At 38.6% G+C, this 21,903-nt stretch overlaps 1 protein-coding gene across 1 annotated transcript in view; it reads right to left on the bottom strand.

The window, feature by feature from the left end:
- The window catches only part of trim105 (tripartite motif containing 105), a 66,814-nt gene that overhangs the window by 29,315 nt on the left and 15,596 nt on the right, over positions 1-21,903 (bottom strand). Inside the window, 3 exon segments of the mRNA XM_062046058.1 lie at positions 1,110-1,205; positions 12,472-12,549; positions 12,551-12,663. Of these exon segments, the coding sequence (XP_061902042.1) occupies positions 1,110-1,205; positions 12,472-12,549; positions 12,551-12,663 (287 nt within the window).

The following is a 21,903-nucleotide window of genomic DNA, read 5'->3' as shown; positions in this document are numbered from 1 at the left end:
ACCGAAAATATTTTTCAAAGTGGAATATTTGATGTGACGTAATCGGAACCTTGGATAGCTCAATAATTCATAACAACATTGATTTTGATTCAATATTATGTTTTGAGCAATGACCGTTTGAAAGGAAAAAAAAAAACAGCTATGTTTTATTAGTCAACATTGCAACTTTTTCTAAATTACATTTCACCTTTAAGCTTTTTAATTTCACTTTTATTAGGTTTTTTTTTATTTTAATAGTATTTTTAGAATGTGCCGTGGGCCTTTAAAACATTAGCTGTGGGCACACTTTTGAAACCCCTGCTATAGATAATAAAAAATGTAATCTGATAAATCTATCGATAAAAATCAGAGCCTGGCGACGCATGCGCGTTTATCATAACTCTTTCGCTCTCTCTGTCTCTGTCCCTCCCTCACGAATGCTGCTGAGTGCGGACACTTTCACAATTTGTTTTGTTTTTAACCCCTTCTTACCCCTGAACGTACATTGAAAATACACGCAACCCGGACATTTGAGGCATTTAAGAAACTCCGCCCGGACAGCCCCGCAAAAGAGGACATGTCCGGTGAAAAGAGGACGTATGGTCACTCTACCGTACAACCCTAGTGTGACCTCATAATTCCTTATACCGGCCCAATAATTATCTGTCCGATATTTATCATGCACCCTGAAGGTTTTTCCTCTGTCTGTGCCGCAGCCCTCTACAAAGTTTCATGTCAATGGGCTAATTCATTTTGGAGCTATAGCAGTAATATTATACTGGCACAGCTGTAAATGAAGCTTGATGAAAATATGAATAATATCCCTGTAACAACAGCGAGCATTATTGTTTGTGTAAAGGCATACTTACTTTTTATCTCATTACCCTGTCAGACTGTACTGTACTGGGTGTCAAATGATAGAGTGGCTGCATGGCAGCTCCTGCAAATGATAATTAAGTCAGAAGTAATTCATGCATGAGCACACAAGACCGCCTTTGTAGATATCTCAGCACAAAGTGTCACTTAAAGCATATGCAAACATCATTACGTATGTGAAAGGACATACTGTAAACAGCCATTATGGAGGGACGCTTGCATTCTTATCTGATAAATGTTCTGCAGGAGTGCACCTTTATGGTGTCCATCTTGTCTTTGTTTCTGGAAATCCTATTGGGGAAGTCATCTTTCCTATGGCGACAGCTCTTCTGTGTCTCTTTCGGCTGTTTCTGCATTTCAAAACACGAAGAAAATCAGTGCTTGGACAAAAAATTATCAGTGTTTAATCAAGTAAAATTGTTAAACAAGCCTTTAAAATGTACATACTTTTTTAGGTGTTTGAGGAAAATCTGTTCATAGTGGAGAGAGCAGGCATTATACTGCACAGGTGGACTATTAACGTGTCCTCCTAAAACCATGGGTCCTCAGTAAATCTATTTTCTCATATAACAATTTTTCATTATCAAGGTGGCCTCTACTGGAGCAAAAACAAAAGATATGAGTCCCTGTTTGGATGTAAACTGGTATGTTCGCCACCCACGTTTTCTTTTGTGCAAAAACGTGGAATGTATTGGAAAATAAATCAGTAATAAACAAACCTTTTTTTACTGCTCACTATCCCTTGTAAAGTAGACACCCAAGTCGAGTCTCCCTGTGTCCTAGTATCTGTGTTTTGGTTATGATAATAAGCTGTCATACAGAGTGTATGTTTTTAAAAAGGCCAAGAGTGAGTGTGTGGGCTTGGTTTTAGAAAACTAGGTGAGTTAGCATGGAGCTAAAAATACCTGACAAAACACTTTTTGATCCAGAGGGTCGATTCAGATTGAACTTTAAGGATGCATCACTCGGACATACAAACCCCGTTTCCATATGAGTTGGGAAATTGTGTTAGATGTAAATATAAACGGAATACAATGATTTGCAAATCCTTTTCAACCCATATTCAATTGAATGGACTACAAAGACAAGATATTTGATGTTGAAACTCATAAACTTTTTTTTTTTTTTTGCAAATAATCATTAACTTAGAATTTGATGGCTGCAACACGTGCCAAAGTAGTTGGAAAAGAGCATGTTCACCACTGTGTTACATGGCCTTTCCTTTTAACAACACTCAGTAAACGTTTGGGAACTGAGGAGACACATTTTTGAAGCTTCTCAGGTGGAATTCTTTCCCATTCTTGCTTGATGTACAGCTTAAGTTGTTCAACAGTCCGGGGGTCTCCCTTGTGCTATTTTAGGCTTCATAATGCGCCACACATTTTCAATGGGAGACAGGTCTGGACTACAGGCAGGCCAGTCTAGTACCCGCACTCTTTTACTATGAAGCCACGTTGATGTAACACGTGGCTTGGCATTGTCTTGCTGAAATAAGCAGGGGCATCCATGGTAACGTTGCTTGGATGGCAACATATTTTGCTCCAAAACCTGTATGTACCTTTCAGCATTAATGGTGCCTTCACAGATGTGTAAGTTACCCATATCTTGGGCACTAATACACCCCCATACCATCACAGATGCTGGCTTTTCAACTTTGCGCCTATAACAATCCGGATGGTTCTTTTCCTCTTTGGACGTCCACAGTTTCCAAAAACAATTTGAAATGTGGACTTGTCAGACCACAGAACACTTTTCCACTTTGTATCAGTTCATCTTAGATGACCTCAGGCCCAGCGAAGCCGACGGCGTTTCTGGGTGTTGTTGATAAACGGTTTTCGCCTTGCATAGGAGAGTTTTAACTTGCACTTACAGATGTAGCGACCAACTGCAGTTACTGACAGTGGGTTTCTGAAGTGTTCATGAGCCCATGTGGTGATATCCTTTACACGCTGATGTCGCTTGTTGATGCAGTACAGCCTGAGGGATCCAAGGTCACGGGCTTAGCTGCTTACGTGCAGTGATTTCTCCAGATTCTCTGAACCCTTTGATGATATTACAGACCGTAGATGGTGAAATCCCTAAATTCCTTGCAATAGCTGGTTGAGAAAGGTTTTTCTTAAACTGTTCAACAATTTGCTCACGCATTTGTTGACAAAGTGGTGACCCTCGCCCCATCCTTGTTTGTGAATGACTGAGCATTTCATGGAATCTACTTTTATACCCAATCATGGCACCCACCTGTTCCCAATTTGCCTGTTCACCTGTGGGATGTTCCAAATAAGTGTTTGATGAGCATTCCTCAACTTTATCAGTATTTATTGCCACATTTCCCAACTTCTTTGTCACGTGTTGCTGGCATCAAATTCTAAAGTTAATGATTATTTGCACAAAAAAAATGTTTATCAGTTTGAATCAAATATGTTGTCTTTGTAGCATATTCAACTGAATATGGGTTGAAAATGATTTGCAAATCATTGTATCCCGTTTATATTTACATCTAACACAATTTCCCAACTCATATGGAAACGGGGTTTGTACATTACCTGGTACTGTATGTACGGTATATACTAACTGTGTACGAGTGTGGCCTCACAAAGATTCTATTGAGAAAGCACAGAGGTGAAGAAGTACAAGTTGTAATTGCGGGCTTTGGGTTTTTTAAGTGGTAGGATCTTCGCCTGCCACGGTACAGTTGTTTTTTCCAAAGAGCGGGGAAGATATCCACAATGCAGAGTTTACTTTTTCTGTTTTTGACCCATTAGAAGAAAGTACATTTTTGTGCAAGTACTGGAAGACTTGCCCAGTTTTTTGGATTTTTGGCACCTGGAAGCCGTTTCACTGGAATAAACTCTGCGTATTATTGAAAACTGGTGCAGCTTATCCAACCATGAGGGGTGTGGTAAGGGTTTGATTCCTGGCAAATGCATACATCCTTTTTCCCAGGAGTGGGACATTTAGCTTATACTGACTAGGGTTGTCAAAATACAAAATACCGAAAACGGTGTAACACTTTTTCCTCTGCAAGCCTGTCACAAATGCAGATTTGCCCTCGCTCATAGACTTTTTGATTGATTGATTGAAACTTTTATTAGTAGATTGCACAGTACAGTACCTATTCCGTACAATTGACCACTAAATGGTAACACCAGAATACGTTTTTCAACTTGTTTAAGTCGGGGTCCACTTAAATTGATTCATGGTACACATATATACTATCATCATAATGCAGTCATCACACAAGATAATCATCAGAGTATATACATTGAATTATTTACATTATTTACAATCCGGGGTGTGGGACATGGCGGGGGGTAGTTTTGGTTGGTATCAACACTTCAGTCATCAACAATTGCATCATCAGAGAAATGGACCTCGGAACCGTGTAGGACTGACTTGGTAGGATATGTACAGCAAGTAGTGGACTTAGAGAGAGATCAGAAAGCATAATAATAAGTATCTACATTTGATTATTTACATTTGATTATTTACAATCCGGGGAAGAGGGATGTGGAAGGGGGAGGGTGTTAGTTTAGGGTTGAAGTTGCCTGGAGGTGTCTGGACAAATAATGGAACTGTGGCAGTGAAGCATAACTGACACAACTCTGCTTAACAACACACCTCATACATGCCTGGTTTGCCAGACGAAGCAGAAATTGTCCGGGTGCACTTTAGCACCATTGTCACTACAGTGTATTTAGCGAGTAGAGGTACATATCAAAAGTAGGGATGTTCCAATCAAGGTTTAATGTTGCTGATTCCGATCATGTATGAGAGAGATCGACAGATACCAATACTGATACTGATACCGATCACATGTATTATCTGCACATTTGTAAAGTACCAGTAGAGTGGAAAAACAAGTTGACTTTAGATGCTTATTCGTGTTCCATTAAATCAGAATCAGAATACCTTTATTGTCATTGTATGGAAACAATGAAATTGGGCAGCAATCCAGCTCAGTGCTTTTAAAACAAACCTACATAAAATAAAAGCGACAATTTCCCCATTAATTTGAGCGAGGATGAAAGATTTGTGGATGAGGAAAGTGCAAGTGAAGGACTAGTGGGGAGTGGAAGCAATTCAGATAGGGAAGATGCTGTGAGAGCCGGGGGTGACATGATATTCAGCTGGGAATGACTACAACAGTAAATAAACACAAGGCATATATATACTCTATTAGCCACAACACAACCAGGCTTATATTTAATATGACACAAAACACCTAGGTGTTTGTTATGCTAGCTCCTAGCTCCTAGCTACTAGCTCGAGCTAGTTATAGCTCGAGCGGGTTATATGGACGGGATCCCGTCTATATAACCCGCCAATACAATTCAAACACCTGCACAACACACACACTCACTCAGCCCAAAGGACCGTTCACCTAACCCAAGGTTCATAAAGCTTATATATTTAACCAAAGTTACGTACGTGACACGCACGTACGGGCAAGCGATCAAATGTTTGGAAGCGCACGGGTGGGACCTGATATTCAGCTGGGAATGACTACAACAGTAAATAAACACATGACATATATATACTCTATTAGCCACAACACAACCAGGCTTATATTTAATATGCCACAAATTAATCCCGCATAACAAACACCTAGGTGTTTGTTATGCTAGCTCCTAGCTCCTAGCTACTAGCTCGAGCTAGTTATAGCAAGCGACCAAATGTTTGGAAGCGCAGCTGCGTACTCACGGTATCGCGTCTGCGTCTGTGTATCCAAATCAAAGTCCTCCTGGTAAGAGTCTCTGTTGTCCGAGTTCTTCGATCTTGACTGCATCTTTCGGGAATGTAAACAATGAAACACCGACTGTGTTGTGTTGCTGACTTCCCTCGCAAAATACTCCGCTTCGCACCGACAACTTTCTTCTTTGCTTGCTCAGCTTCTTTCTCCATAATGCAATGAACAAATTGCAACAGATTCACCAACACAGATGTCCAGCATACTGTGGAATAATGAGATGAAAACAGAGCTATTTCGTATTGGCTTCAATGGGGAAGCCATACCTCTGTTAAACTGGCTACGTCACGCGCATACGTCATCCTCCAAAGGAATTTTCAACCAGAAGTTTAGCGGGAAATTTAAAATTGCACTTTATAAGTTAACCCGGCCGTATTGGCATGTGTTGCAATGTTAAGATTTCATCATTGATGTATAAACTATCAGACTGCGTGGTCGGGAGTAGTGGGTTTCGGGAGGCCTTTAATGTATAGTTACTTCTTGGCAGCTGATACAGCAGTTTAAATTCTGCACAAAAAGCTGCCGAAGCACAGTGATCTTAAATACTTGACACTTTAAAACAATTCAGGTTTTTTATGGCCTTATCAAATAAGTACAGTATTTACGTTTGTGGAAATGTATAGGCGTCGGTGTGGGCTACTGAAATTCTGGTATCGTGACAACCCGAGTACCGACACATTTGTTGTAGATGACCTACCTAATGCATCATGCTCACTTTCACTTGGAAGATGGGAGGGGAACTGTGAGGATCATGTTCTTTGAGTTCTCCAGCATTTTCCAAAGAGTAAGAAGTTGCTCAGGACGGGTGTCAGTTCATCCACTGTCTGCCGGATCACAAGCTATCTGTTTGACAGGCCCCTCTCAGACAGTGGTGCAGGTGCTCCACAGGGGACTGCTCTTTCTCCATTCCTGGGGCCTCATATAACGGGCTTGGGGATGCACAAAAACGTGCGTCCCCCTGTTCATGGCAAAGTTGAGATGTATCAAAACGGATGTTGACGTTGAAATGTGCGCTGCCTCAGGGCAACGCACAGTTCTACAGGCTGTGGATACTTTAGAGACACACAGACATGATGCTGGGTAGCACTTCACATAAAAAAGGGCCAACTTTTACTCCTCAGACTGATTGAAGTGCTCATCAGAAACATATTAACAATTATCCTCCCACTCCCCCAACCCAATGATTGGGCTCTGCGACATTTCAACGATGTTAAAAAGATCGAAGCAAGGAAATAAAATTAATTTTTTCACCAATATTCATGTAATTATTTGTGAGGACCAATGTTCCCTCTTATTTTTCAAGTGTGAGCAAACGCACAAACACCCTGAGCATTCAGTGGAATACAGACGTGCACACTGTGGTCATACCAGCAGCACATTTGTCTCAAACCCGACATAACAATTTAAATGTCTTATTATTATAATCAAGTGACTATTTAATTTCAAGAGATTATTTTCTAATATATGAGATTTGGCCCACTTAGATATTGTTTTTTTTTTTTAAATCAGCTATGCACTATAGCAGGGGTCACCAACCTTTTTGAAACCAAGAGCTACTTCTTGGGTACTGATTAATGCGAAGGGCTACCAGTTTAAATAAATTGCCAGAAATAGCCAATTTGCTCAATTTACCTTTAACTCTATGTTATTATTAATAACTAATGATATTTACACTTAATTGAACGGTTTAAAAGAGGAGAAAACACGAAAAAAATGACAATTAAATTTTGAAACATAGTTTATCTTCAATTTCGACTCTTTAAAATTCAAAATTCAACCGAAAAAAAGAAGAGAAAAACTTAAAAAAAGAATTTATGGAACATCATTAGTAGATTTTCCTGATTAAGAGTAATTTTAGAATTTTGATGACATGTTTTAAATAGGTTAAAATCCAATCTACACTTTGTTAGAATATATAACAAATTGGACCAAGCTATATTTCTAACAAAGACAAATCATTATTTCTTCTAGATTTTCCAGAACAAAAATTTTAAAAGAAATTCAAAAGACTTTGAAGTAAGATTTAAATTTGATTCTACAGATTTTCTAGATTTGCCAGAATAATTTTTTTGAATTTTAATCATAATAAGTTTGAAGAAATATTTCACAAATATTCTTCGTCGAAAAAAAAGAAGCTAAAATGAAGAATTAAATTAAAATGTATTTATTATTCTTTACAATAAAAAAAATTAATTTACTTGAACATCGATTTAAATTGTCAGGAAAGAAGAGGAAGGAATTTAAAAGGTAAAAAGGTATATGTGTTTAAAAATCCTAAAATCATTTTTAAGGTTGTATTTTTTCTCTAAAATTGTCTTTCTGAAAGTTATAAGAAGCCAAGTAAAAAAAATATTGAATTTATTTAAACAAGTGAAGACCTAGTCTTTAAAATATTTTCTTGGATTTTCAAATTCTATTTGAGTTTTGTCTCTCTTAGAATTAAAAATGTTGGGCAAAGCGAGACCAGCTTGCTAGTAAATAAATAAAATTTAAAAAATAGAGGCAGCTCACTGGTAAGTGCTGCTATTTGAGATATTTTTAGAACAGGCCAGCGGGCTACTCATCTGGTCCTTACGGGCTACCTGGTGCCCGCGGGCACCGCGTTGGTGACCCCTGCACTATAGTATTTTATGCCTGGGTGGGGGTCCTGCTTTGGAAAGATTGTGTACCCCTTTCAGAGATCACATTTAGTTCCCCTTAAACATTCACATGTTGCATGAGATGAAGTGTTTATTAACTTTCTGTCCGTAAAATAAATATTTGTTATTAGCAATTATGTAGTCCTGTAACCTCATTTCAAGATTAATATCCAAAAAATAACCTTCTTAACAAATGACAGTAGAATAAGCACACTGATTGAGGAGTCATAGTAAAACGACCTGAAATTTACACTTTAAGTGTAGTGTTGGAGTTGTCCAACTTTTTGTGTGGCCATAAACGCACCAGTGGCTAATTGCCATAGTGTATGTGTTGGTGCAGGTGAGAGAGCGATATAACAGATGACAAAGAGTTGCTTTTGGCTTGGTTTGTACGGTAGACAACGACCAGTTTTGCTAGATAAAAGTATTTTACACATTGTTTTGGTGTGGTTATGGCCGACAAACTATTTTGCTAAATAAAGGGACCGATGGAATTCCTGTCCTCCTTTAAGTGCCTCCACAGACTTTACAATAATTTAAGTATTGACAAACATTGTTTTATCTGTTGTGGCCGCCTTTCGTCACCTGTTACTCACAGTTGCATTGCAATATCATACAAAACAAACGATTTGTTTATTTTGTTTAGAGTGGGATTTGATTTTTTGCGCGGCATAGATTTGCTGTGCGCAGAGGACGCGTGAGCATTGCTCAATTGCGCAGGTGCGCACCTTAGAGGGAACTTTGGTGAGGACATGTATTAATTTTTGATCACATCGCCACCTTTTGCTGTGAATACGTGATCATGTGACGCAAACAGTAGCGGCACGTGGTGGTCACACATGCAGCTGTTACCGCCGCTCTTGTGTATTTTATTTATACATTTACTAATCAAACAAAAGTTAAAGTCTTTTGTATCATTTGTGAAATCCTGGCTTGTTTAAAAGTAAAAAATTTCAAACAAATCCATCCATTTTCTACCGCAATTGTCCCTCTCTGGATCGTATTTTTATATTGGGGTAACTACCCACTTTTTCCAGCACTAATTTCCCCAAGTCAATTTTGGCCACGCACATCTATCTTCTTCTTCACTTTCTTCCTGACACGACCAATTTAGTTTTTTCTGCCTGTGTTCAGTTTTCAGAAACACAGCTAGGGATGTCCGATAATATCGGACTGCCGATATATTAACGGCCGATAAATGCTTTAAAACAGGGGTGTCCAAACTTTTTTCCACACAGGGCCGCACACGGAAAATTATATATATATGTATAATTTATTTATATATAATGTATTTATATATATATATATATATATATATATATATATATATATATATATATATATATATATATATATATATATATATATATATATATATATATATATATATATTTATATATATATATATATATATATATATATATATAAATAAATATATATATATATATATATATATATATATATATATATATATATATATATATATATATATATATATATATATATATATATATATATATATGAAATACTTGACTTTCAGTGAATTCTAGCTATATATATATATATATATATATATATATATATATATATATATATATATATATATATATATATATATATATATATATATATATATATATATATATATATATATATATATTTACATAGAAAAAAAAATACTTGAATTTCAGTGTTCCGGTGGATATCCATTAGATGGCAGTATTGTCCTGTTTAACTTCTCCGTTCATGATGAGTATATATCATTTCGTCCACCGTGTTCAATGGAGAAGTCTGTTCTACAAAATTTACAGGCAACATACACCTTCCCCTTCGAACTGTCCTGGATGAACTGAAATTCTTGTTTCCATTCGTTTTGGAACTTGCAAGCGTATTTCTTCATCTTGCTCGTCGACGGCGTCGCCATGTCTGTAATTTCCTCGTTCTTCTGCTTCGTCTCCTTGTTGTGTGCGCAGTTGTGCACTCTACTCTCTAAAAGCCCTAGATATTATGACGTTTATATTGTGGGAAAGCGGACGTGAGAACAGGCTGTCCCCACTCAGTCTCAGGTCCGCATTGAGCTGGAGGGGGCGTGGCCTCCAGCTCCGGCTGAATACCGGGAGTTTGTCGGGAGATAATCTCTGCCGGGAGGTTGTCGGGAGAGGTGCTGAATACCGGGATTCTCCCGCTAAAAACGGGAGGGTTGGCAAGTATGTTTTATACTCTTTTGTCAAAGAAAACGTTGATGTTTTTATATGGCAACTACACAATATATGCAATATTTACCACATAAAACATTTTAAAGTGAAATATTTGAAGTAATTGGAGCCTTGAAAATACTTCATTATAACATGGGGTTTTTTTGTCATAAGAAAGAAAGACAAAAGTATAACAAAATAGCCTGCATGGCAGCTTTGTGTCAATATTTCACTTTTTTCTCGTTAGATTTCACCTCATTCCACTTTTGTTGATGTTATTTTTTTATTTTTGCAATAGCATTTCCAGAATGTGTGGCGGGCCGGTAAACAATTAGCTGCGGGCCGCAAATGGCCCCCGGGGTGCACTTTGGACACCCCTGCTTTAAAATGTAATATCGGAAATGATCGGTATCGGTTTCAAAAAGTAAAATGTATGACTTTATAAAACGCCGCTATGTACACGGACGTAGGGAGAAGTACAGAGCGCCAATAAACCTTAAAGGCACTGCCTTTGCATGCCGGCCCAGTCACATAATATCTACGGCTTTTCACACACACAAGTGAATGCAAGGCATACTTGGTCAACAGCCATACAGGTCACACTGAGGGTGGCCGTATAAACAACTTTAGCACTGTTAAAAATATGCGCCACACTGTGAACCCACACCAAACAAGAATGACAAACACATTTCGGGAGAGCATCCGCACCGTAACACAACATAAACACAACAGAACAAATACCCAGAACCCCTTGCAGCACTAACTCTTCCGGGACGCTACAATATACACTCCCCCCTACCCCCTAACCTCCTCCCCACCTCCACACCAGACACACCCCCAACCACGCCCACCTCAACCTCCTCATGCTCTCTCAGGGAGAGCATGTCCCAAATTCCAAGCTGCTGTTTTGAGGCATGTTAAAAAAAAATAACGCATTTTGTGACTTCAATAATAAATATGGCAGTGCCATGTTGGCATTTTTTTCCATAACTTGAGTTGATTTATTTTGAAAACCTTGTTACATTGTTTAATGCATCCAGCAGGGCATCACAACAAAATTAGTCACAATAATGTGTTAATTCCACGACTGTATATATCGGTATCGGTTGATATCGGAATCGGTAATTAAGAATTGGACAATATCGGAATATCGGATATCGGCAAAAAAGCCATTATCGGACATCTCTAAACACAGCAATGCCCTTCTTACTGACTTATGATTGGTCAGACCATGCTAAACCGTTTTATGGAATTGATTGTACATCCATTTATGGTGGGGAAGCCACACAACTTCTTTACATGAGTCCCCTGGTCATTGACTTTCGGAGGAAGAGGACCCCAGTGCTACTCATCACCATCCAGGTGGCAGTCGTGGAGCACTATAAGTACCAGAAAGTCCATTGGAATGGAACTGCAGACTGTTGACTGTCAATCAGAATGTGCAATAATGTAATGTTACTTACTGTGCCTTGTATATAAAATGTTATTTTATTTTTATTTTAGCTAAGTACCGTGTGACTTGTTGAAGGGTGGACTAGCAAAGTAAGATTTTCATTGTGCGGCAAACTGTCTGTTTTAACTGTGCATACGACAATAAACAATCTTGAATCTTCATGTAAGCATTCTCGCGTGCCATGTTGGAGATGCGAGTTTGATTTGTGCATACTTCTTTTTTACTCACTACTGACAAAGGCCACAAGTAATACATTAAGGAATGGACATAATAAATATCCAGATTGTTAATTGAGTGTTGATTAACTGCATGCTGAAGCAATTGAGGCAAAGTTGTGCTGTGCTGACTGCAACCAGCAGAGGCACTGTTTATTCCATCTAAATGGTGTGTGGGCTACAGAAGAACAACACGACTATGAGAAATTGAGCTACATCCATGCAGACCTCCAATATGGTTGAAGGGGTATGGGGCAAGCAGTAGACTCACCTCAAGGTTCCGAATGTGTGAGCAGGTGGCCCCTGACCTTCTCCACCAATAACATTTTTGATTTGAATTATTTTGCGCCCCGCAGGCAGGACACACCCTATGTTTTTTTTTTCTCCAGTATGTGGAGATGCACGCCTTGCAGAAGCGGTGCATGCAAGCCACCGTGACGGGCTGCAGGATAAAGGTTGCGACAAATGGCGCATGTCCGGTCGTCTCTGATGCTGCCATTGCTGTTGGATGGGGGTGCAGAAGCAGGTGCAGCCATTGTGAAGGAACACTCTCTCCAGGCTGGGAGAACGAGACAAATGGTATGACACATTGAGAGACCTTAAAACACTTGTACTGCTACAGGATATTAAAAAGCACAGGTAGTACCACAAATCACAGACAAAGTGTGCACCTTATAAACAAATAATAGTTACTGTTTACCCTTGTGAAAATAAATGTAAATAGTTAGCTATAATGTACTTTTGAGATGTACCCACATGTTAAAGTATGAAATTACTGAAAAGTAAAATATTATGACAAGCAGATACTTAAGTACTTATTTTTGATAACCCTCAAAAACTGTTTGGAACATCTTGTTGCATGAACGTGTAGAAAATATGCAGCATTTTTTTTTTTAATGTCAAAACTGAAAGAAACAAAGTATACATTTAGCCAGAAAGTGCTTAATTATTTCCACTCGTTCGCAGGCCACGTAAACTATGTGGCAGACCACATTAAATGACGTGGTGGGCCAGATCTGTCCCCTGAGTCTTGAATCTGACAAGTGTGGTCTTCAGGAAATGTACTGTTTTTTAGTTTTTTTTATTTCATTTGGTATTACCTCATTCTCAACAAACATAATCAATATTAAATATAGGTGTGATTTTTAAATGGTTCCCTTTATTTTTTTTAACATTAATTTAAAAATGTTCTACCATGTTCAAGGTCACTGGTGTGAACTGGAGCCTATCTCAGAAGCATTCGGTTAGTCACATTCACATCTATGAACATTTTTACTCTTAATTGTTTTTGGTATGTCGGATCCAAGTACCCCGAGAAAATCCATGCACATGCAAACTGCCCTGTTGTTTTGAGAAATGTATTGTTTTATTGATTTGACTAAATATTAGGGGTGTGGGAAAAAATCGATTCGAATTCGAATCGCGATTCTCACGTTGTGCGATTCAGAATCGATTACATTTTTAAAAAATCTTTTTTTTTTTGTTGATTTTTTTTTTTTTTTTTTTTTTTTTTTAAATTAATCAATCCAACAAAACAATACACAGCAATACCATAACAATGCAATCCAATTCCAAAACCAAACCCGACCCAGCAACACTCAGAACTGCAATCAACAGAGCATTGAGAGGAGACACAAACATGCAGAACAAACCAAAAGTAGTGGAACAAAAATGAATATTATCAACAACAGTATCAATATTAGTTACAATTTCAACATAGCAGTGATTAAAAATCCCTCATTGACATTATCATTAGACATTTATAAAATTTAAAAAAATGAACAATAGTGTCACAGTGGCTTACACTCATAAGCTTGACAACACACTGTGTCCAATATTTTTACAAAGATAAAATAAGTCATATTTTTGGTTAATTTAATAGTTAAAACAAATTGACATTATTGCAATCAGTTGATATAACATTGTCCTTTACAATTATAAAAGCTTTTTACAAAAATCTACTACTCTGCTTGCATGTCAGCAGACTGGGGTAGATCCTGCTGAAATCCTATGTAGTGAATGAATAGAGAATCGTTTTGAATCTGGAAAAAAATCGTTTTTGAATCGAGAATCGTGTTGAATTGAAAAAAAATCGAAAGAATCGATATTGAATCGAATCGTGACACACCCAAAGATTCACAGCCCTACTAAATATTGTTGTCTTGCTGATCATTGCGAAGTGGAATTAAGGTGTATTAAGGGCAATTTACATTTAAATGTGATTGCTAATGCGTTGAGTTAGGAAATTGCAAAAACAAAAAAAAAGTATTGAAGAAGTCTTGCCAGAGAGATTGATCTTTTATTGGTGCAGGGTTAGGAATGAAAGGAGAAACAGTGGGAGAGGGACTTAGAGCATCCCACACACCAATTGTTTACCCAACATCCAATTAGCAAACTTCACACAGCCGTCCTTTTAAATCAATTCTTTGTACCAAGGGGAACAAATAGGCCCCTAATCTGTTTTGCAAGTCCAGGCTACACTAATGTATGCAGTCAACTTTCCCCTCCTTGAGAAATATATACAGTTGCAGGAGACGTTTTTCAATGTCAAAGCCCTCGTTCACTATGGACGCAGCCTGCAAACAACAAGGCAGCATACAGAAACAAAGAGAAGACCAAACCCAGCTGTGTCTGCATTGGGTGTGATGGCTGCGTGAGTGGATTTCTTATATATTTCTAATAGTGTTTGTAATCCCTCAAGGCTAATTCAATTTACACCCTGCTGTGTGTACATTGTGTTGCACACCACACAGAACCAGGCCTAACACATGAAGATATGCAAAAAGATATGTCAGAGTGATAGGGGCACACATTATGTGACGGCATGACTGAGCTGAGACTTGGTGACTGGCTCAAGAGCACATTAGCAATAGTCAGTATGCATCTCTCCAATAACTTGTTGCAATTTCTTTTTGTCTGCAGTGCGGATTCAAACGCCTTTGGGTCTGAGGCCCCAAGTCTCTATACATACTGATCTGCCAATTAATGCCCCTGTCAGTTTGTGTCAGCACCAGTACTGGATTAGATGTGGTTATAAATGCAGTATCCTGACTCCCACTTTGGCTTTACGTCGATTTATATTGACAGTAAGTGTGAGGCAACAGGAGACAGTTTAAACCACCTTTCAAATGCATTTTGCTGCACCCGGCCTCCATTAAACCAGCTCACTACCATTCAGAGAAGCGTTCAAGATCACTAATGTTTTGGACAAGGACATGAGTTCGATAATGCAGTGGTTCTCAAACCCCCCCCCCAAGTACCACCTCAAAAAACAACTTAGCTCTCCAAGTACCTCCATAATGACAAACACTGAAATACATTAGCCTAGTTGGCCTAAGTACCGTATTTTCCGGACCATAAGGCGCAGTTAAAATCTTTATTTTTTTTCTCAAAGCTCGACAGTGCACCTTATAACCCGCTGCGCCTAATGTACGGAATAATTCTGGTTTTGCTTACCGACCTCGAAGCAATTTTATTTGGTACATGGTGTAATGACAAGTGTGACCAGTAGATGGCAGTCAAACATAAGAGTTACATGTAGACTGCAATATGACGGCAATAGGACTCAAGTAGACAACACCAACATTTTACACGTTCCATTGAAAATATAGAACATTACACACGGTGCTCAAAAATCTATCAAAATGTTTTAGTACTACTTTGGAAAGCTATGAAGCCGCACTGCTTGATGGATTGTACTGTGCTTCAACATACAAGTATTATTATGGTGTGTGTATAAGGTAAGACATATTATCTGGCGATTTGTTTCGAAATATTATGCAAAAGCAACTTTTCTTACCTTCTGGTACCTGATGATCTGTATTTGGGATCTTCATAAATCCAGAAAAAATTGCGCGCGTCTGCCTTTGTAGTCCGTGCCAACACAGTAGTCGATACGCTTCTTCTTTTTCTCTACCTTCTTGTTATGTGACATTCATCCTCCGCCGTTGCCATTTCTAATATAAAGTAGTGTAAAGTTCTTACTTATATCTGTCAGTAAACGCGCCATGAAAGCGCTAAAACATACCGGTATAGTGAGTTTACATTATTCACCCAAGGAACTTTAGTTATTAGAGAGTTCCGGTCGGACGGTTTTTCACGGGACACATTTCTGGGTATTGATCTCAGTAAAGTCTGAATGTCATTAAAACAGTTAGCTTCATCTTTTGACACTTCTTCCACTCCCGTCCTTGCACGCTACACCGCTACAACAAAGATGACGGGGAGAAGACGCTGCCGAAGGTGAGCCACGTAAATAAGACCACCCACAAAATGGTGCAACCGGCTTGAAGATGAGCTGTAAAACATAATCTATGCAACATATTTGACAAAAGATCCACCATTATATGTTATGTAGACCACAAGGAAGTGTTTTCAATTTAGAAAAAAATAATAATAATATGACTCCTTTTAATGCGCCCTTTAAGGTGTGCCTTGTATATGAAAAAAGATCAAAAATAGACCATTCATCGGCAGTAAGCCTAAGGTCCGGAAAATACGGTATTCAATAAAAACAAGGTGGAGTTTTTATTTAACAAGTATATTTAATATTTTTGGCCAATGTAACATTACACACAGTATAACAATAAGGAAAATAAAACACTGTTCTTTAATCAAGTGATAATTTGGCATTCCACTAAATGAAGCCTGCGTACCACTAGTGGCACACGTACCACAGTTTGAGAATACCTGCGATAATGACTGCAGGTTAAGCTAGAAGATCGAGTTCACATAAAGGTTGCGGATGGCTCAATCAAAAGAATACATTGAGGTGCCTCAATCGATACAAGACCATCACACATTGCTGAGACAATCATTGTTGCATCACCAGATACCACTTCTGTTATTGCTCACTTGGAACAATCGGTGTGGGTCAGAATGTCAAAAAGCAACAATCCTCTAGGAATTTGCGATGTCGTGATCGCGCCAATTCACGCAAATGCAACCAAATACTTTCTGTACCGCGCTAAGCCTTCTGGGTAATGTAGTATACAAACATATAGTACCACACAGTTATTGTCACTTCCTAGTTTATATTTATTTAACATATATTGATCAAGGGGAATGACAATTAAGAACAGATTTTATTTGCAATGCTGACCTAGCAAAGAGGCAGCATTTGCATCTTAGAGATGTTGAAGCGTGATGATAATCTCTCATTGTCTCTCATTCAACAACAGCAATTATATTATTTAGAACTATAGACTGCTCTCAACTTCACAAGTTCGACATGAATGAATGTTTAAGATGGACAAAAACCGTTAAGACCTAAAGTAAAGATACATAATGTCTATAACATGTGGACGACAGTGCAGACAGCGGACAATAATAAAGCCTTTAGTGGTGTTTATTTTTATAATTTCATTTATTATTATAATTAGTTAAAAGTGATTAAACAAGTACAGTAATTTTACAATGAGTTCTGATTATGCGCTTTTACTGCCGTCTAGTGTTTTTTCTAAGTATGTCTGGTATAAAACTAGTAAAACATCAATACAGTACAGTGTAGTTGTTTTCCACTTTTTGTGGGAATCATTTGCTTTTTGAGGCTAAGGTTAAAAATAATACTTAAAACATTGATTTAAAACTATCATAATATCCCTTGTTGATTTAATGTTAGCCTCAAAACATCACAACTTTTACCGAAACTTAATTAAAAGGTGTTTGGCAGGGGGCGGACGCGTGTTTCGTCGTGTTAGACTGGTGTGAAGCGCCTGCGGGGTCATGGGCTGTGGGGGTAGGGGGGGCTCCTGGCAGTAGTTCTTGGTTGCCTCCTGCGTGGACTGGGTGGGTGTGTCCGGGCCCTCTGCTCCTCCTACTTATAGCACACACACACACACACACATACAAGACTTTGAGGGATTGTCCTGCAGGGAGGCCTATAGGGGGCTCCAGTCCTCCTGACTTGTCCCCTGCTCATCCATCCCTCAATTGTAGCTGCATGTTAGACACTTAGGGTTTTGGGGGCTCGGCATGGTAGGGACCCACCATGACCTTGATGTCCCCCAATTTTAAACGCATTGTTAGTCCCCACAAGCATACATATCTCCCTCACACTCACACAAAAAAAATAATTAAAAGCGGAAAAATAAAGCCCCTGAAGGAATGAGCTGCCATTGTCCTATCATCCATCCATTTACTACCGCTTGTCCCTTTTGGGTCGCGGGGGGTGCTGGAGCCTATCTCAGCTGCATTCGGGCGGAAGGCGGGGTACACCCTGGATAAGTTGCCACCTCATCGCAGGGCCAACACAGATAGACAGACAACATTTATACTCACATTCACACACTAGGGCCAATTTAGTGTTGCCCATCAACCTATCCCCAGGTGCATGTCCTATCAAATTAACAAAATGTTTGTTTACTGGCTGAAATGGCTCTCAATCTGGTGAAAGTCTTCTTGTTTTATGTGGAACTCCAAGTGATGGCAGATTCTTCCCTGAATTATCTGATGACACTCTAGTTAAAGATCTACCGACCTGAAGTCCCATAAAAAATATCAGCTGCGGTAACTTCAAGATCTGCTGAAATGTTTTGCTTGTGGGTTTTATGTGACCCTGTTTCATCCATGAAAGGTGCTAATACAGTAGCTGTGGCTGTGTAAATGTCAAAAGTAAGGCTCAAATATTGTCAAACAGCCTCCCTCCACGCTCGCTCATGCCGCATAAAGGAAATACCCTCTGGCAAGCTATGTATTACAAAATGATTTAAAACCCGTTAAAGGTCAAAGGTTTGTCGCATTAATCAGAACAGGAAAACAGAGTCGGCGACCTGAGAGAAAAGTTCAGTATGTTTGCATGATAGCGCTTGCGTGTGTTTGATGCAGCGGAACTATAAATAGCAATTATGTCAACTATTTTAGGTAGACACGGCAGTCACTGAGGTAGTTTTGCATGCCATTGTCTTTGCATGCAAACACCACGAAAAAACTGAAACAACTTGGCTCCTTGTCAAATGGTTGGAGTTGACTGTCAGTGATGGACAATCAACGTCAAATTGGGTGATTTTATTGCCTCATTGGCCAGATTCATTGTCCTTGCAGTTTACTGCTGCATTCCAGGCTGTTAGAAGTAGGAACTACCCTGCTTGGATTGCTCAAAGCATTCCAACAGAGAGCAAACACAGCATGACTGACAACGATAAGCACAGCCTACTATAACCAGTAAATACTGATAAATTCAGTTTATATCATCTTTTAAATGTCCTTTTATGTACACATGTTTTGTGTCTCAGAAAAGTAAAGGAATTTGCCTTGAGTTTGGGGCGCTCGAGGGATCTGGGGCCGTACTTATCAAGCTTCTTAGAGTGCCATTTTACACTTAAGTCCTGAGAATTTGCGAAATTTAGTCCTACTCTCAAACTTAAGAATAAAAGCTTTTTATCAACGTTCTTAAGTCTAAGAATCACTCCTACTCTCCACGATATTTAAGAGACCTTCAGAGGTGTCTTAAGTGGTTAGGAGTTGCCAGCAGGGGATGGCACTGAGGCGAGAGAGACGTGTGCGAACGTTCAGGGAACGGAACAATGTTTTGTTTTTTTTTGATGACGAGCAGCTGATCAAACGGTATCGTTTAGACAGAGCGGATATTATTTTTGTCACAGATTTAATACTTTTCGATTCCTTGTTGATTTCTGCATGTGGCTGCAGTGGGCTAGTATATATAGAGCCACCCACACCAGTTTCAAATTAGTTGCCTAATTAATGAATTGGAAAGAAAATGTTATGACAGTAGGGTATGTGTGTGGCCGTGAGGTGAGTGACGTCAGTGAGTGTGTGGGCGATAGAAGAGAGGGAGCGGTAGCGTGAGTGCCGGCGGGGACTAGTTTGTTTTGTATTATTTTGTAGTTTATTGTCAAAATATACACTCCCATTGTCCACTTAAATATTTCCAAGATATTTCTTTATTCTTAGACAACGGATTCCATTCCGTGATTGGTCATTTCTATGGACACAGAAATGACGTCACCTAAAATTCCGTTTACGGCACATAGTAATGTCGTAATTCAGCTCTGAGTGTGACACTTAAGATTCAGTCCTACACTTCGCTGAAAGTGTGAGTAAGACGCTTGATAACTAACTTTTAAGTGCAGCTTTCAGCGAAGAATTTATTTACTCTTAAGTCAACTCTTAGCAGACTTCTTAGGAGTAATTCTAAGAAGCTTGATAAGTACGGCCCCTGGTTTTTAATCGCATAATTGACTTTTCAAAAACCAAACACAATCGGATTAAGGTGTTTCCATGGGTTGTAGGAGACTTATTTAGAGCCGAAATATTTTAAGAATCGAGCTACCGTATTTTTCGGACTATAATTCGCTCCAGCCGAAAATGCATAATAAAAAAGGAAAAAAACATATAAGTCGCATTTTTGGGGGAAATTTATTTGATAAAACCCAACACCAAGAATAGACATTTTAAAGGCAATTTAAAACAAATAAAGAATAGTGAACAACAGGCTGAATAAGTGTACGTTATATGACGCATAAATAACCAACTGAGAACGTGCCTGGTATGTTAACGTAACATATTATGGTAAGAGTCATTCAAATAACTATAACATATAGAACATGCTATACGTTTACCAAACAATCTGTCACTCCTAATCGCTAAATCCCATGAAATCTTATACGTCTAGTCTCTTACGTGAATGAGCTAAATAATATTATTTCATATTTTACGGTGATGTGTTAATAATTTCACACATAAGTCGCTCCTGAGTATAAGTCGTACGAAAAATACTGCGACTTATAGTCCGAAAAATACGGTAAATCAGTGCATAGACACGTACTGAGTGTAGATGTAATCATTAAACATAGAATTAAGAACTAGAAAAGCACTCGGCAAGCACAGACCTCCACCAGGCCCTATCTCTCAATAACAAAGAATCCTTTCAGAAAATCTGGAATCCCCAAAATTTAATTAATTGTTTCTTATCCATACTTGCCAACCTTGAGACCTCCGAATTCGGGAGATTGGGGGGGGGTTAGGGGGGGGGAGTATATTTATAGCTAGAATTCACTGAAATTAAAGTATTTCTTACATATACATATGCAGTATATATATATATATATATATATATATATATATATATATATATATATATATATATATATATATATATATATATATATATATAGTACAGTACACAGTAATTAAAACACAGTTGTTCTATTAACTGTACTGTACTTGCTGCTTACTTAAAAAAAAATAACACTTACCTTTCACTATTTGAGTAGCCTTTGTTCTGCCATTTGAGTACTGGCGAGCGATCTCTGAATCCGGGAACATATCCTTCACGGATTTGTTGAAAACATCCGCAAATGAGAACGGAATGTTGCTTGCAAGGTGGCCCATAATACTGCGTTGCCGCCTTGTGCTTCTCTGACCGTTCATGAGTGACTATATCCATTCGGCCACCGTGTTATGGGTTATAGATAAACCTATGGATAACGGAGAAATATATAATAGTGTCCTTTTCAGGTGAGAGACGACGCTAAAGGCAGTGCCTTTAAGGCACGCCCCCAATATTGTTTGTCCGGCTGGAAATTTTGGACATTACTACTTGCCGTAGTTTTGAAGCAATGCATGACGGGAATACGGATGTTGTTTGTCAGTGTATTAACTTGCCGGCTGGTATAAACACACGCTGAGAAATAGTTCCGTGCCTGCCTACTTTATGGGTTATAGATAAACCTATGGATAACGGAGACATATATAATAGTCTCCTTTTCAGGTGAGAGACAACGCTAAAGGAAGTGCCTTTAAGGCACGCCCCCAACATAGTTGTCCGGCTGGAAATCGG

Source organism: Entelurus aequoreus, linkage group LG04, assembly GCF_033978785.1.
Source record: "Entelurus aequoreus isolate RoL-2023_Sb linkage group LG04, RoL_Eaeq_v1.1, whole genome shotgun sequence".
Lineage (NCBI taxonomy): Eukaryota > Metazoa > Chordata > Actinopteri > Syngnathiformes > Syngnathidae > Entelurus > Entelurus aequoreus.
Note: the sequence above shows the minus strand (reverse complement) of the source record. Positions and strands in the feature narration are given on the sequence as shown.